Source organism: Salvia splendens, chromosome 5 (genome assembly GCF_004379255.2).
Source record: "Salvia splendens isolate huo1 chromosome 5, SspV2, whole genome shotgun sequence".
Lineage (NCBI taxonomy): Eukaryota > Viridiplantae > Streptophyta > Magnoliopsida > Lamiales > Lamiaceae > Salvia > Salvia splendens.
Window position 1 is genome coordinate 37,468,957 of NC_056036.1, and position 14,354 is coordinate 37,483,310.

At 32.3% G+C, this 14,354-nt stretch overlaps 1 protein-coding gene across 5 annotated transcripts; it reads left to right on the forward strand.

Moving 5' to 3' along the window:
• The first annotated feature begins 2,196 nt into the window (after window positions 1-2,196).
• Window positions 2,197-13,689, forward strand: LOC121805752 (probable leucine-rich repeat receptor-like serine/threonine-protein kinase At3g14840). Of its 5 annotated transcripts, XM_042205737.1 has the most exons (25): window positions 2,198-2,356; window positions 2,481-2,667; window positions 3,755-3,826; window positions 6,631-6,702; window positions 6,808-6,879; window positions 6,976-7,047; window positions 7,132-7,203; window positions 7,540-7,611; window positions 7,703-7,774; window positions 7,860-7,931; window positions 8,011-8,082; window positions 9,262-9,327; window positions 9,890-9,952; window positions 10,074-10,136; window positions 10,223-10,255; window positions 10,345-10,382; window positions 10,812-10,901; window positions 11,004-11,182; window positions 11,276-11,474; window positions 11,740-11,874; window positions 12,034-12,152; window positions 12,252-12,462; window positions 12,553-12,787; window positions 12,877-13,027; window positions 13,203-13,689. In XM_042205737.1, the coding sequence occupies exons 1-25, from the start codon at window positions 2,269-2,271 to the stop codon at window positions 13,566-13,568; spliced, it is 2,871 nt and encodes a 956-aa protein (XP_042061671.1). In that variant the 5' UTR covers window positions 2,198-2,268; the 3' UTR covers window positions 13,569-13,689. The 5 variants fall into 5 exon arrangements, 4 of the variants coding, with proteins under 4 accessions (XP_042061672.1, XP_042061671.1, XP_042061669.1 ...); XR_006051524.1 differs by having other exon boundaries at window positions 2,197-2,356; window positions 10,812-11,182; window positions 12,553-12,793; window positions 12,940-13,027; window positions 13,203-13,243; XM_042205735.1 differs by having other exon boundaries at window positions 10,812-11,182.
• The last annotated feature ends 665 nt before the right edge of the window (window positions 13,690-14,354 follow it).

The following is a 14,354-nucleotide window of genomic DNA, read 5'->3' on the forward strand; positions in this document are numbered from 1 at the left end:
GAGAATGAAATAAGATATTATAATATCACTTTTGGTACTAATTTTGTTTACGTCCAAAATATCCTCCATGACACAAATGGAAAAATGCATTTGTTTAAAGAGCATTTTGGGGTGAAAATCTTTTCAGGTACTAAAAATGTGATTAATAGGTACCAAAAATGATATAAAATAAAAATCAGGTACCATTTATGTGCGAAAGTGAAAGATCAGATACCATTTATGTAGATCACTCTATTTTTTTAGTTGAATTAACATGTACTTTATCGGTCCACCAATAAATATCTTATTTTGTCATTTTTATTTGTCCATCAATAAATGTCTCATTTGTTCTTTTACTATTTTTAGTATTGGACTCCACATTTAACTAACTTTATTTCACACACATTTTAGTATAAAACTAATACTCCATATGTCCCGCAATAATTGTCACTTTTTTCATTTCGGTTCATCCCACAATAATTGTCACACTTTATTTTTACCATAAATGGTAAGTAGGTCTCACATTCCACTAACTCACTTCACTCATATTTTATTATAATATAAAAAAGTGGATCTCATATTCCAATAACTATTCCAACCAACTTTTCTTTACATTTCTTAAAACTCGTGCCCACAATAAGAGTGACAATTATTGTGAGACGGATGGAGTATATAATAGTAGGACTCACCTTCCACTAATATTTTCTACTTACTTTCTACTACATTTCTTAAACTCGTGCCCGGTCAAAATTGGCCTTGTATTGGCGGACGGAAGGAGTAAGAACTAATATTATATCTTCGTACTTTGGCTGTGTCTAACTAATAGCTTCAGATTTTTCTATTGATTTTCATTTTGGCTATGGTTATTGATTTAATGGTATAACTGAAAATACGATATTGTATAACGGCGACAGAATCACAAAATGAACCTGGAAGAAATTTACAAAGAAACAAGATTTTTTCCGTTGGTAATTTATTATAAGAAACATGATTACCGAATATAATTTTCCGTCGATAAAATTATCATAAGAAATTAAATTACCAATGGATTTAATTACCGACATTGTTTTCCGTTGGAGCTGCCGACGGAAATTTACCGCCGGATTGAGTTCCATCGTTAAATATTGTCGACAATGAAATTACAAACGGAAAATTTCTATTGATAGTATTCCCTCATTTCCATGGTAATAGTTCATTTTACTATTTCGGGAAGTTCCAAGTTAATTGAGTCATTTCTATGTTTGGCAAAAAGTAATCATCTCTCTTACTTTAATTTTTTTTCATCTCACTTACTTTATTAACCATCCACTTAACACACTATTCTTAAACTTCATGCGGAAAAGAAACGTACTCTCTATTAACAAGGAATGGATGGAGTATTATTGGAAAAATTAAAATTACCAACGGATATTTCTGTCGGTAAAAGTGCTGTTTTTTATAGTGATTAATTATATAATAAAATAAACGGGTCCATAAATAATTAAAAATGTCATCTATCAATCAATTATGCGTAACGTAAGGAATTTGATTTGGTAGTTAGAAAGTGGGAAAAGTCGAAGTCCAAACAAAATGACGATGTTCACATGTAGTAGGACCAGTTTAATTTCAAGTGTTGCGATATTTATTTAAGAAAAGGAGTGAATTAGAAGAAAATTATATTTTCAGTTAAAAATAACAAAAAATTCTAAAATCAATGTCGCTTTTTATTATCTTGCCCTTGAAGCCTGAAGGGTGAAAATGTGATTTTAGTTTGGATTAATTAAGCCTTAGTTAATCAGCTTAGTTAGGGTTTTTACCTATAATCCTAGAAGATTAATTAAGCCTTAGTTCTGTTTAGTTAGGGTATATGAAGGTGGCTTAGAAGACGACATGAACATTGACTACATGTGTACACGTTAGGTGTCATTCCATCCTTTATGCAACTTTAGATTATAAGTTTTAGAATGTAAAGTAGTATTTAATTAATACTCTCTCCCTCATAATTGAGTCATTTTATCATTTTGGGAAGTTCACTCATAATTGACTCATTTCTCTACGTCGTTGTGGTCGTTTTTAAGTAAACCAAGTATTCAACTGCATTTAATTCTCTTAACTGATTTCAATATTGGCTTGCTTTGAAATGATACCATGCTTTGTCAAAGTCTTGGTCGCATTTTTTTATTATTTTAAAATTTTACCCACATATATCTATATATCAGAACATAAACTAAGTCTTAAAATGCATATACATATACATTGTTCATATCGTTTCTTGATCAAATTTTCAAATTTACAAAACACTACAAAGTGATGTTGTTTGCATCAAGGCTTATAGCATTGATTTGGTTTCTGGGGTTTGCTAATTATGTGGCATCATCTTGTTTGCCTCCTCAAGAATGTAAGTCAGTCTTATACGTGCTCTAACTAATTATTCTAGCTACTTTTTAGATCATAATCAATATTTTTTTTGTTTCATTTCCTTTTTAAAATTAACACACCATTGTTTAATAAATTATGGTTAGTGGAAGCATTGTCGGTGGTAGCAAGGAAGCTGGGGAAGATGGATTGGAATTTCGATGGTGTAGTTGATCCATGCACCAAAGAGCTCCCATGGTGGGATAATAGTGTTATAGATGGAAAGGGAGTAAACTGCAGCTTCATCGCCATTGGGAATGATACTAATACTGCTACTTGTCATGTTACTCAGATGTGAGTCACTTACTCTTACTCACTTGCTAAATCTGTCAATTCTTGCAACTCGAATGAATTAGACGAATTATGAATTTGTCGCCGCCGCCGACTATTTCATCTTTGATACCGATATTTGTTCATGAAAAAAGCGGAATATCGATATAACTGACGAGTGGTGACTGCAACTATGTCACTAGTATCCATATTTGATTGTTGATTTGCTTTAGCCACGTCACAATTGACAACTAATACTCCCTCGGTTCCTTGTTAGTAGATGTGTTTCATTTTCTGCGCTTATTTTTGAAAAAATAATAGTAATAACTAGTTAAAGTTGAGAAAAAGTAAATTAAGAGTGAACTTTATAGAGAAGACTATTTTCTATATTATTCTCTCTCTTATTTTACTCTTTCCCCCACTTTAATTTTTTATTAATATTATTTTTTCAAAATGAGTGTAGAAAATTAAACGCCTCTATTAAAGCGGAACGAATGAAGTAATATATTATGACTACATATTTCTGTCACTATTGCAGATATTTTGCTGCTGTTTTTTTGCTCTGACGACACTAGAATTCCTATTCACGCAAAATTTTGATAGTGCTTTATGCGATCTTTGTTGAGTAAAAATGATCACCTAAAGAATCATCACAACTCCATCCACCATTTAAAGAGTTGATTTGGTACGAGTTTTAAAAAATTATTTGATTTTGTGAAGAAAAAAAGTAAAGGAAAAAAGTGAGTGAAATATGAGACACATTTTTAGTGGAGTATTAGTTTTATAATGGATTGTGAGTATAAAATATTAGTGTAATGTGAAGTCCATATACTAAAAGTGGAATAAAGTAAATGATTTTATAAATGATGGACAACTTAAAATGACAAAATGGTTCTTTAGACGGTGTACAGCAGAGGATGGGTGTATATTTGTTCTCCATCTTAATGAGAATTTTGAGTATGTTTGACATTTAAGCACCGAAAAAGGGAGTAAATCTTATGAGAATTTTGAGTATGTTTAACATTAAGCACCGAAAAAGAGAGTATATTTGTGCTCCATCTTATGAGAATTTTGAGTCTGTTTAACATTAAGCACCGAAAACAAATTGCAGCATTTTGAAGACGGAGAATCTAAATGGGTCACTTCCCAAGGAGCTAGTTGGCCTCCCTTACCTACAAGATATGTAAGTCGGCTACTAGTACTATTAGTATCACGCCCGTGCTATTAGTATCACGCCCGTGCGTTACACGATTCATTATATTTTCCCAACTTTTTTACACCGTGAAATAATTTTATAAAATGATAAAAAAAATATAATCATATAAAATCTAAACGCTTAAAATATATAATGAAAATTTATTAAACAAATATATAAAATCAAATAACATTCGAAATCAATAAATTTGTAGAAATATATTGCTTAGTAAGTTCAGCAAAAGTTTCTCAATAAAATAAATGATCAACTAATTAGAATTAATAAAAAAGTTCACTGGAGTTCTAATTAATAATTAACCCGCCTACATCTTCTCTTCTGTTCCAATACGCCTTCATCTTACTTCTACTGTCAACCTTTTTTATCCGCTTGTCTCTATCTCTAATAGTCTCACCTTTTCCGGTCATAATCTCTAGCACTTTCATCGCCCCGCGCCGGTGTCATCTTTTCCGTCATGTCAGATTGCCTCCATCTATATAAGAACTTTAAGCAAAAAATAATAATATACATATTAACAATATATTATAAACACATATATTTAAGTTTGATGCTAATTAAGAAAATTATTTGATGGGAACGTGAACTTATGCCATAATAACAATGTATAAATATATATATTAAAAGCAAAAACAATATGCAGAAGATTCAGAAGAATACATAAAATCAAGCAAAATTTTTATAGAATATAGCGAGTGAGTGAATTATAAACTATCAATTGTCATCTACTCTCTCCCAAACCTAAACCCTTGTCTCTATCTCCAATAGCCTCGCCTTTTTCGGTCACAATCTCCAGCACTTTCGTCGCCCCGTGCTGGTGTCAACTTCTCCGTCGTGTCAGATTGCCTCCATCTATATAAGAACTTTAAGAAAAAATAATAACAATATAAACACATATATTTAAATTTGATGCTAGTTTAGAAAATTATTTGATGGGAACATGAACTTATGCCATAATAATAATGTATAAATATATATTAAAATTAAAAGCAAAAAACAAGATTGAGAATGATACCTAAAATCAAGCAAAATTTTTATAGAAAATAGCAGGTTAAATGAATTAGAAACTATCAATTGTCATGTATTTATAGTCCAAACAAATGAATTGGGGGGCTATTCTAAAACCTTTTAATTTCCTCCATTTACTATAAAGAAATTTAAAAACCTTTCAACTTTCACAATATTAATCCCTACAAATTGTTCAAAATAAATTTTAAAACAACAATTTCGGTAGTGAAAATGGAAACAAAATTAGGAGTTTTAGGCGTTAAATGTTAAATATAGTTAAGAATGCAATAATATAAACAATTGTATGTATAATAACTTTTAGTTAAGAATGCAATGATATAAACAATTGTATGTATAATAACTTTTAGAAAATGGAATGGGCAACAATTTCCGTTACTTCAAATGAATGAGTAATGCACCAATTTCCCTATTTAATGATATTATGTCTCTCCTAGCTAGTGACTGAAGACATGTGTATAATAATTTATCAATATATCATTATAGCGTCAGACACAAATAATATTGTGTAAATACTGCTTTATACTAATAGTGCATGTATGCATATACACATGTCGCATTCTAGAAAAGTGTGTGTATATCAAAAGTTTATTAGTATGAAATAATAAGTGTGTGTATCTCAAAAGTTTATTAGTATGAAATAATTGTGGAATTATCTCGTATTTATACAATTGGGTTAATCAATTTATACTTTTTAATTTGTATAATTTCTGTAGAAATTTAATTTGTATAATTTGTACAGTCAAACTTTTAAATTGAATTATGATTAATACAATAATGAGTAATGGCAGTTACGATACTATGACTAAATCCAACGTTTAATGATACACAAATTAAATACTAAATTACAATTAGAAGCCAAAATTTATAAATATTCAAAAGTCTGCCCAAAATTCATAAATATTTAAAATAAGGCCAAAACTCACATTTTATATATGGATAGATTATTACAATTATTTTTTATCTTTATCATCAAAGAAAATGATTAATAGTCTTATTTTCTTAGCGAATTTCAATTTATAAGCATATAAAAAAACAACATACTATATAGATAAATATTCTTTTGGTAGAAAGTAATTTATTTCGGAAATTATATTTTTTCATTATTATTATTATTATTATTTTGTTGAAAGTATTTTATTTATTCTTTTTTGTTATGCTAGTATTTACTTTCCTTCATTTAATTTTGGTATTTCGGGTCAGAAAACTAGTTACTATTAGTTCCGCGTGCACGCTCATATACAAAATGCCTACCAATGTCCAAGTGCTTCCTCTGTTCCTAGTGTATTAAGTTAATAGATAATAAAGTACTCTATGTCACACTATAAGTGAGCCGTTTCTTTTCAATCAATGTTTTGCGAAGAAGACAATAAATAATTAAAACGGAAAGAAAGTAAAGTAAGAGATAAAATAATATAGAAGATAGTCGTATCTTTATTTTTCTCTAATTTACTTTATTTTCTCTAATTTACTTTATTTTATCTTTATTCTAACTATTTATTATTAATTTTATAAAATAATGTTCGAATAGAAACACCTTACTTATAGTGAGACAGATGAAGTAGATATTATAAGAGAGAAAAAACAAAATAAAAAAGTTGAATAAAATAAGAAAGAGAAGAAGTTTGATAAAAAAAAATGCTCTACATAAAATAATACTAGTACTAGTATATATGAAAATGACTAAAAAAAACTTTTCAAAATGAGGTGTGAAAAGAGAGTACTACGTAACTGATTGGTGACTGACACAGTAACCTTGAAAGGAACTACCTCAATGGCAATCTCCCTCCAGAATGGGGTTCAATGGAATTCCTTCGAAAAATGTAAGTGATTGTAAATCTTCCTCTCGAACTGCGTTTCTTAGTAATTCCGAATTCGATCCCAAAAGGAATAGAAATTAACTGGGGATGGATGCAATCCTATTGCAGCACTGTTCTCGGGAACCGTCTCACCGGTCCAATTCCAACAGAATACGGCAACATCACCACCCTTGAAGAACTGTACCAATATCTCTTCCTCTTTTTCCATCAATTACAGTTTTAATTTGCGAAATATCATGTTATTAATGTATTTACGGATGTCTTGTTGGTACGAAGGGTTTTGGAGGCTAATCATTTTACAGGAAATATTCCTGGGGAGTTTGGGGATCTTCCTCTTATAACAAGATTGTAATAATTTAACTCTATCTTCTAGTAGTAATATATACTCCGATCAGGTGATATTATTAATATCTAACATTATCCCCTATGTAGACAGCTTACTTCCAACAATTTCACTGGAGAGTTATCCCCTAATCTAGCAAAAATTACCACTTTGGAAGTGTTGTAAGTTTCCTAGTTTCCCCTTAATTTTTTTCGGATTATCCTTACATTATAGCTGGATTTTGGTCCTGTAGTGACTTTTCAGCTAGAATTTTAAAAATTTTGAAGGTAGCTTGTACTTATCTAAGTTGTTTGCTTAGTCGTAAAAAATCATGAAATTTTTTAAAATTCGATTCAGAAATTTGGCCACAAACTCTGATCCAAATAACATAGACAGACTACTTTAAAAAATTGAGCTAAAAGTCGCTAAGGAGTCAAATTCCAGGCTATACATTAAGAAGAACCCTTTTTTTTTTAGATCTTGAGTTTGCTTCTTATGTAACCATCATTTGCGTGCAGCCGAATTAGTGACAACAACTTCACAGGAAGCATACCAAATTATATCCAGAACTGGATGAATATCAAAAGAATGTAAGGCATTTGGTCATTTAATACATTGATTCGCTTTTTCAGATTTCTTTTTCTTTTCATGAATAAATTTAAACTTGAATCAATATCTCAGGGAGATTCAGGCTAGTGGTCTGAGTGGACCGATCCCTTCTAACCTTACTTTTCTAACCAAGTTAACTGACCTGTGAGTATACTTTTAACATATGAAAGCAGATTTTCCTTTTTCTACGAGACTCAGTATCTATGTTTGTGATCATTCCACATTACAGAAGAATCAGTGACCTCAATGGGAAGCAATCAGACTTCCCCATTCTTGCTACCTCTACTAAATGGGAACAAGTGTGAGTGCAATATATTTCCGCTTCTCTATCAGAAAATAAGCCATTTCTTTTGTGCGACTCATTGGATATTATTGTGCAGGATATTAAGGAGTTGCAATATTGTGGGGGAACTCCCGAACTTTATTGAACATCTGATGGTTGCCGATTCTCTGTTAGTACAATGTTTTTATGGTGGCACTATTTATTTTTGGGGTATTGGTGCCTAATATCACTAAACTTTCCAAAAAATTGTGTACGAACTTTAAACTTGGCATATAATATCACGAACTTAGATAGTTGTTGAATTTTTCCACCGACGACGGAATTTGGCTACATCTCATTTGATATTGTTACCACTGAAAAATACTCCCTCCGTCCCACAATAGGAGTCACTCTTGTTATGGGCACGGGTTTTAAGAAAAGTAAAGAATAGTGGATTGGAAAAGTTAGTGAAATATGGAGCCCACTTCTTTATAGTTAGTTTTATAATAAAATGTGAGTGAAGTGAATTAGTGAAATGTGGGACCCACTTACTATTTATGGTAAAAAGTGAATTGCGACTCTTATTGGGGGACAGACCGAAATAGCAAAATGTGACTTTTATTATGGGACGGAGGGAGTAATATTTATGTGATTATAAAGTCCCTAGAAGCCAAATATGGTTACCCATCTCATTTTAATGTAGCTGGATTTCATTGTTAGTGGGAAAATTCAATAACTATTTAAGTTCGTGGGAAAATTAATTTTTTTGGAAAGTTTAATGATATTAGGCGTAATACCCCTTTATTTTTTATACATAATTGAAAGCTAAAATACATTTGATTCAGTGACAGTTGATGGCAAATTTAGTAATCTATTTAGAATCCAAACATTTAGATATATTTGGTCTGATTATTGGAAGGTCCGTGCAAATTATTTCAATATAATCATTTATCTTTTGGATAATAGATTGGTAGTATATTTTGATATTTTAATGCAAAGCATAGTTTAATTTTCTTAGAGCAAACACCTTATGACATAATCAAGACACCAGATGATGAAATATTATACTAATATTCCTTAGGTCTCATAAACTTTTCCTACGTGTGTTGTTTCTAGTGTTCTGAATTGAGGTCATTATGTTTTTATATGAACATAAATACTTTGGTTGCCTATCATATAGTTAACTCACAACTAGAAACCTTAAGCTTCAATTGTCTTGTTGTTCTGATTATTATTAAGCAAGTTTTGGAATGATTTGTAATTTTGTTGGCTGAAAAACATTTATAATACTGCTGCTTACCCGAATTTTAATGTCCTTACCATGCCCTATTGTTGTACTTTTATTTAAATACCATCATTTATTGTGCAGAGATTTGAGTTTTAACAATTTAACAGGACCGGTTCCTCCTGCTCTTGGTGTTCAAAAAGGAGACATGTAAGAGTTTGTGATAGAGATCATGCTAGTGATCTCAATTATCTCTTGAAATGAATTTGAGATTATTTTCATTATTTCGGAGATTGTTGAAGTTTACTTTAACTGTTGAGGATTTGTTTCCTTGTTTATTTATATGTCGATTTACTTTCCTAGAATAGAATTTGTAGGAATCCTATAAATAACTCCACTTTATATAAGCTAGATATCTTGTAAAATAAAGGTTTAAGGACGGTAACAACTGTAGGCCTCGGTGAGAGGATTATTAGGCCTCTTAAAAGGATTGTTCTTCTTTTGAGTTTTAATTCCAATATCTTGTCTTTCTTCTTCCTTTACTCCAAACCAGTTTGATTGACAACTTTCAGTTGACTCAATCAAATAGTATTGCTTTTATATCATTGTGGTGATATTTCATATGGTGCATTAGTGCATTTGTCAGTATTGGCTATAGCTGATAATTATATGGCTCAACTCTCCTCACGTGATGATTTATATCTACTTTTAACGTTGTGGCTCTGATTTTAATATTTTGTTGAATTGCTAACTTGAGATGTTCGTTTGCTAGCTACCTAACTGGGAATTCCTTTACTGGGGAGGTGCCTGAATTAATGAAAGATAAGAGAAACATGTGAGGTTCCATTTCACCCAGAACTTAATATTTCCCACTTATCGTAGTAGTAGAATGATAATTGCATGCCCAAAATCCATATAGCAATGTACTTGATTGAAAACTTACATTTTGACTGCAGCGACCTATCCTACAACAACTTCACACCTGTAAGTCCAGAACCAAGATGCGCGACAAAAAGCCCGTGAGATTACTAATTAACACTCATCTTTCTGTTTATACTGGGTCCGGATTTTTTATACCGACTTAGATATTGCCACTCCTTTTCAGAAACTTGTTTGCCAACTCAAATGGAAACACCAAGTAAGTTGCTGATTTCTGTTTGATGCATTTCACTTAAACCTCTCATCATTCAATGTAGCATGAATCTTAATATCACATTCTTTTGGCAGTGGTGCTTTTTATTGTGTAAATCCGCAATGCAAGTCAAGTAAGTGATAACTCACTTATATATGTAGCTCTTGAAATTTATCCAGCACTTCAATGACTTTAACCCACCTGAAACAAAGAAGTGCAATTAGGGACAAATGAACAGACTTGTATTTGATAAACTGCAACATTTATATTATGTGCCTTTAAAATTAGAACTTTTTGAGATAAGCATTGAATGGGAAATTAGTTATTTTCTCGAGTATTTCCTTATTCTTTTCCCCCAAGTCAATTTCTAGATGTATTAGTGAAGAATGACACTGAAGTTCTAGTAATTTGGAAGAAAATGTTTTTTTTTGTAAAACTACTCTAAATGTGTAAATTACTGAGGATATTTCTATGCCTTGCAGCTCTTTGAAAATGCTGTTTTGTTAATTCAAGTTTAGGAAAAAATATTCGAAATTCAAAACATGTGTTTTTTTTCCATCAGATGATTTCTACTCTTTCTATATAAACTGCGGAAGCCAAGAAAGAGTTGGTAAATATGAAGCTGATAACTCTGCTGAAAACTTCTACCGAGGTACAAACTGGGGATTCAGCAGCATAGGCAAGTTCTGGGATTATAATAAAATATCTGGATACGGAAAAAGTCTGATTGCATCAAGCAACTTAAGCATTTCAGGGCCGCCAGAATCTGAACTGTACTCCACAGCACGCCTTTCCCCACTCTCACTGACTTATTTTGGATTTTGTTTGAGAAATGGTAAATACAGAGTGGATATCCACTTTGCGGAGATCATGTTTACTAATGACACAACTTACAGAAGCCTCGGAAGGCGTATTTTTGATATTTATATTCAGGTTCTCATCGATACATCAACTTTACATATAGATATGTGAAAATATTCATTTACCAAATTCAATCTTGATGATTTAAAAAATATTGTATTTCAGGGAAAACTTGTTGAGAAGGATTTCAACATTGAGAATGCAGCAGGTGGAGTAAATACTCCAAAAACAATGCAATATCCTGCATTTGTTGGTGATCACACCTTGGAGATCCGCTTCTATTGGGCTGGAAAAGGAACAGCTGCTCTTCCTATGAGATCTGTATATGGTCCTCTCATTTCAGCCATATCTGTCGTTCATGCTAGTAAGTTTGATCTGGTTCTAGAGATATAACACTCCAAAAAACAAATTAAAAGGAAATGAAGTTCTTCTCTTCATGCTCTCATTTCGTAGGTTGCACCGTTGCACGTGAAATTGTAGTTTCACTTTCTATTGGAGGTTTTCAAATTTGTTCCGGCTATCCATCAAAATCATATTGCAGATTTTAACAATTTACTTTTTTGATGATTACCATTAAAGAGATTACATTTGCATGTCATCTTACCCTATCTATACATCAATATGTCCAGCTTATAAGCCTGGAAGCGGCATCTCTACAGGAGCTAAAGTTGGTATAGCGATGGCAGCTATTTTCGCACTCGTGTTGCTTGTGGGTATTCTGAGGTTGAAGGGCTGTTTGGGGGGCAAACACTCGATGTATCATGGTAATTGAGTTTTTGGACACAGTGGATCTTATTTATTTTCGTGTGTGCAAATTTAGTCCAACATTTTGCTTGTTGATTTATTTCAACTTGTACTCTGAAAATTAGACACGGTTTGTAGTCTTGTGAACCACTCTTTGATTTATACGGCGCTTCTTATAGATTTGAAGGGTCTTGACCTTCGGACGGGGTCATTTACCCTAAGGCAAATAAGAGCTGCTACAAACAATTTTGATCCTGCTAATAAGATTGGTGAAGGTGGATTTGGTCCCGTGTACAAGGTAATGCCAAATTGCCAACTCATATTTATTAATCCCTATATAAGATGAAATTGTCTAAATTAATTTTTCTGGCAAGTCTCAAGTTTTGTAAATTTGAAGGGTGTTCTGTTAGATAAAACCATCATCGCTGTGAAGCAGCTTTCTTCCAAATCAAATCAAGGGAACCGCGAATTCGTTAATGAAATAGGCATGATTTCCGCTTTACAACATCCTCATCTTGTTAAGCTCTACGGATGCTGCATAGAAGGCAACCAGTTGTTGCTTGTCTATGAGTATTTGGAAAACAATAGCCTTGCTCGTGCATTATTTGGTAAATTTATATGACAACTTTAACGTTATTACTTCTATCTTATGCGATGTTTTGTTTATTTTAATTAATCACATCCATGACTCATAACAGGCCCGGCACAACACCAATTGCATTTGGATTGGCCAATGAGGAAAAAGATCTGCGTCGGCATAGCAAGAGGTTTGGCTTACCTTCACGAGGAATCGAGGCTGAAAATCGTCCATCGTGATATCAAGGCTACTAACGTGCTTCTTGATAAAAACCTAGTCCCTAAAATATCTGATTTTGGGCTCGCAAAGCTAGATGAAGACGACTCCCACATAAGCACGCGCATTGCTGGAACTTTGTAAGGGTATTAATTGTCTCTGCTTCAAATATTCAATATAAAAAACAAAACTTATTCGTTAAATATATATATATATACACGCTTGCTAGTGGATACATGGCACCCGAATATGCAATGCGAGGGTATTTGACAGATAAAGCCGACGTGTACAGCTTCGGAGTCGTTGTTTTGGAAATTGTCAGTGGGAGGAGCAACAGTAGTGTCAGGCGTAAGGAGGATAGCTTTTATCTTCTTGACTGGGTAACATTTTATGCATTTACCTTTGCATAGGAAAGAATGAAAAGTTATACTACTATTCTTTAACTTAATCACGCATCACATAAATAAAAATGAAAAATGTGCATGCATTTCTTCCCTTCCCTTCGACATTCTGCACTGGGATGAGTTTGACAGAGCTCTTCCAATTTTCAATCAGGCTATTTCCTTGAAGGAGAAAGGAAATTTGTTGGAGCTAGTCGATCAGAGATTAGAGTCGAGCTTGAACAAGGAAGAGATTACTAGAGCTATCAATGTGGCGCTCATTTGCACAAATGTTGTAGCTGCAGAAAGACCAAGTATGTCAGCTGTAGTGAGCATACTCGAGGGGAAAGATGGCGTTGCAAACTTGGTCTCTGAGCCGAGCAGCTCAGTTGGTAAGATAAAACTCGATGAAGTGGAAATGGGTGCAGCTGTTGGTGAGGGTGTTTTCATGGATGCGCCGTGGATTGGCTCTTCAACTTCTGCTGTGGATCTCTATCCAATTGCCCCTGATACAAATTATTGGGAGAAGAGAGGTTTGTAGAATTAACATTTACTGAAAAAATAAACTATCTTGCTTAATTTTTGCTAGTGTTGTGAAGATATGTAAAGTTACAGTGATTATACTCTCTATATGATAAGTTGTCTATTTATTTGTCACCTAATATGAGTGTGTAATGTGGCTATTGCAAAAATTTATGAAACATATATTCAAAAATGGTGTAAATTTTAAGATTAGTGTAAATGTTTAGAATAAAATTATTTTTTGGTGTGACCTATAATTAAAAATAGGTTTGAGTTTGAAATAATGGATTGAAGATGACCTTAGGAATGCGATATTCGGTCGGTAGCTGTTTGAAAGGATATCATACAGACATACGCACAATATAATAAAGTATTAATACTTTTAATCTACCCTATCTTCAGCTCGGTTCCTGGCGTACTAAAAACCTTGAAACCAAAATCGAAATTGAAAACCCCAAATTTTGATAACTGAATAATGAAAACTTGGTCGCCAAATTTTTGTACTCCTCCTTCCTATCATAAACAAGGCATTTTTCAAAAACTTATTTTGGAAAAAATGATAAGACAGATAATTATGTAAGTAAGACAGCAATGATAATACTAATCATAATAACAATAATTAGAAATGTTACATTTATTTATAGAGGGAACATCTTTTTTACTATATCAACTATCTCAAAAGAGCAAATTTAGTCCGTAACATTTCATAATATCTTTTGAGGTCCATCAACTATAAGTTAATATCAATTGTACTACTTTTTGGCTATTTCCAATATTTTCATGACCAAAGTACCCTTAAGGCCAT

Excerpts from the sequence above, each read along its gene's own strand:
- LOC121805752 (XM_042205735.1), top strand. The coding sequence starts at position 2,269 with ATGTTGTTTGCATCAAGGCTTATAGCATTGATTTGGTTTCTGGGGTTT. Across the intron at positions 8,083-9,261 it reads CTGATGGTTGCCGATTCTCT|AGATTTGAGTTTTAACAATT; the intron begins GTTAGTACAATG and ends TTTATTGTGCAG. Across the intron at positions 11,475-11,739 it reads CATATCTGTCGTTCATGCTA|CTTATAAGCCTGGAAGCGGC; the intron begins GTAAGTTTGATC and ends CAATATGTCCAG.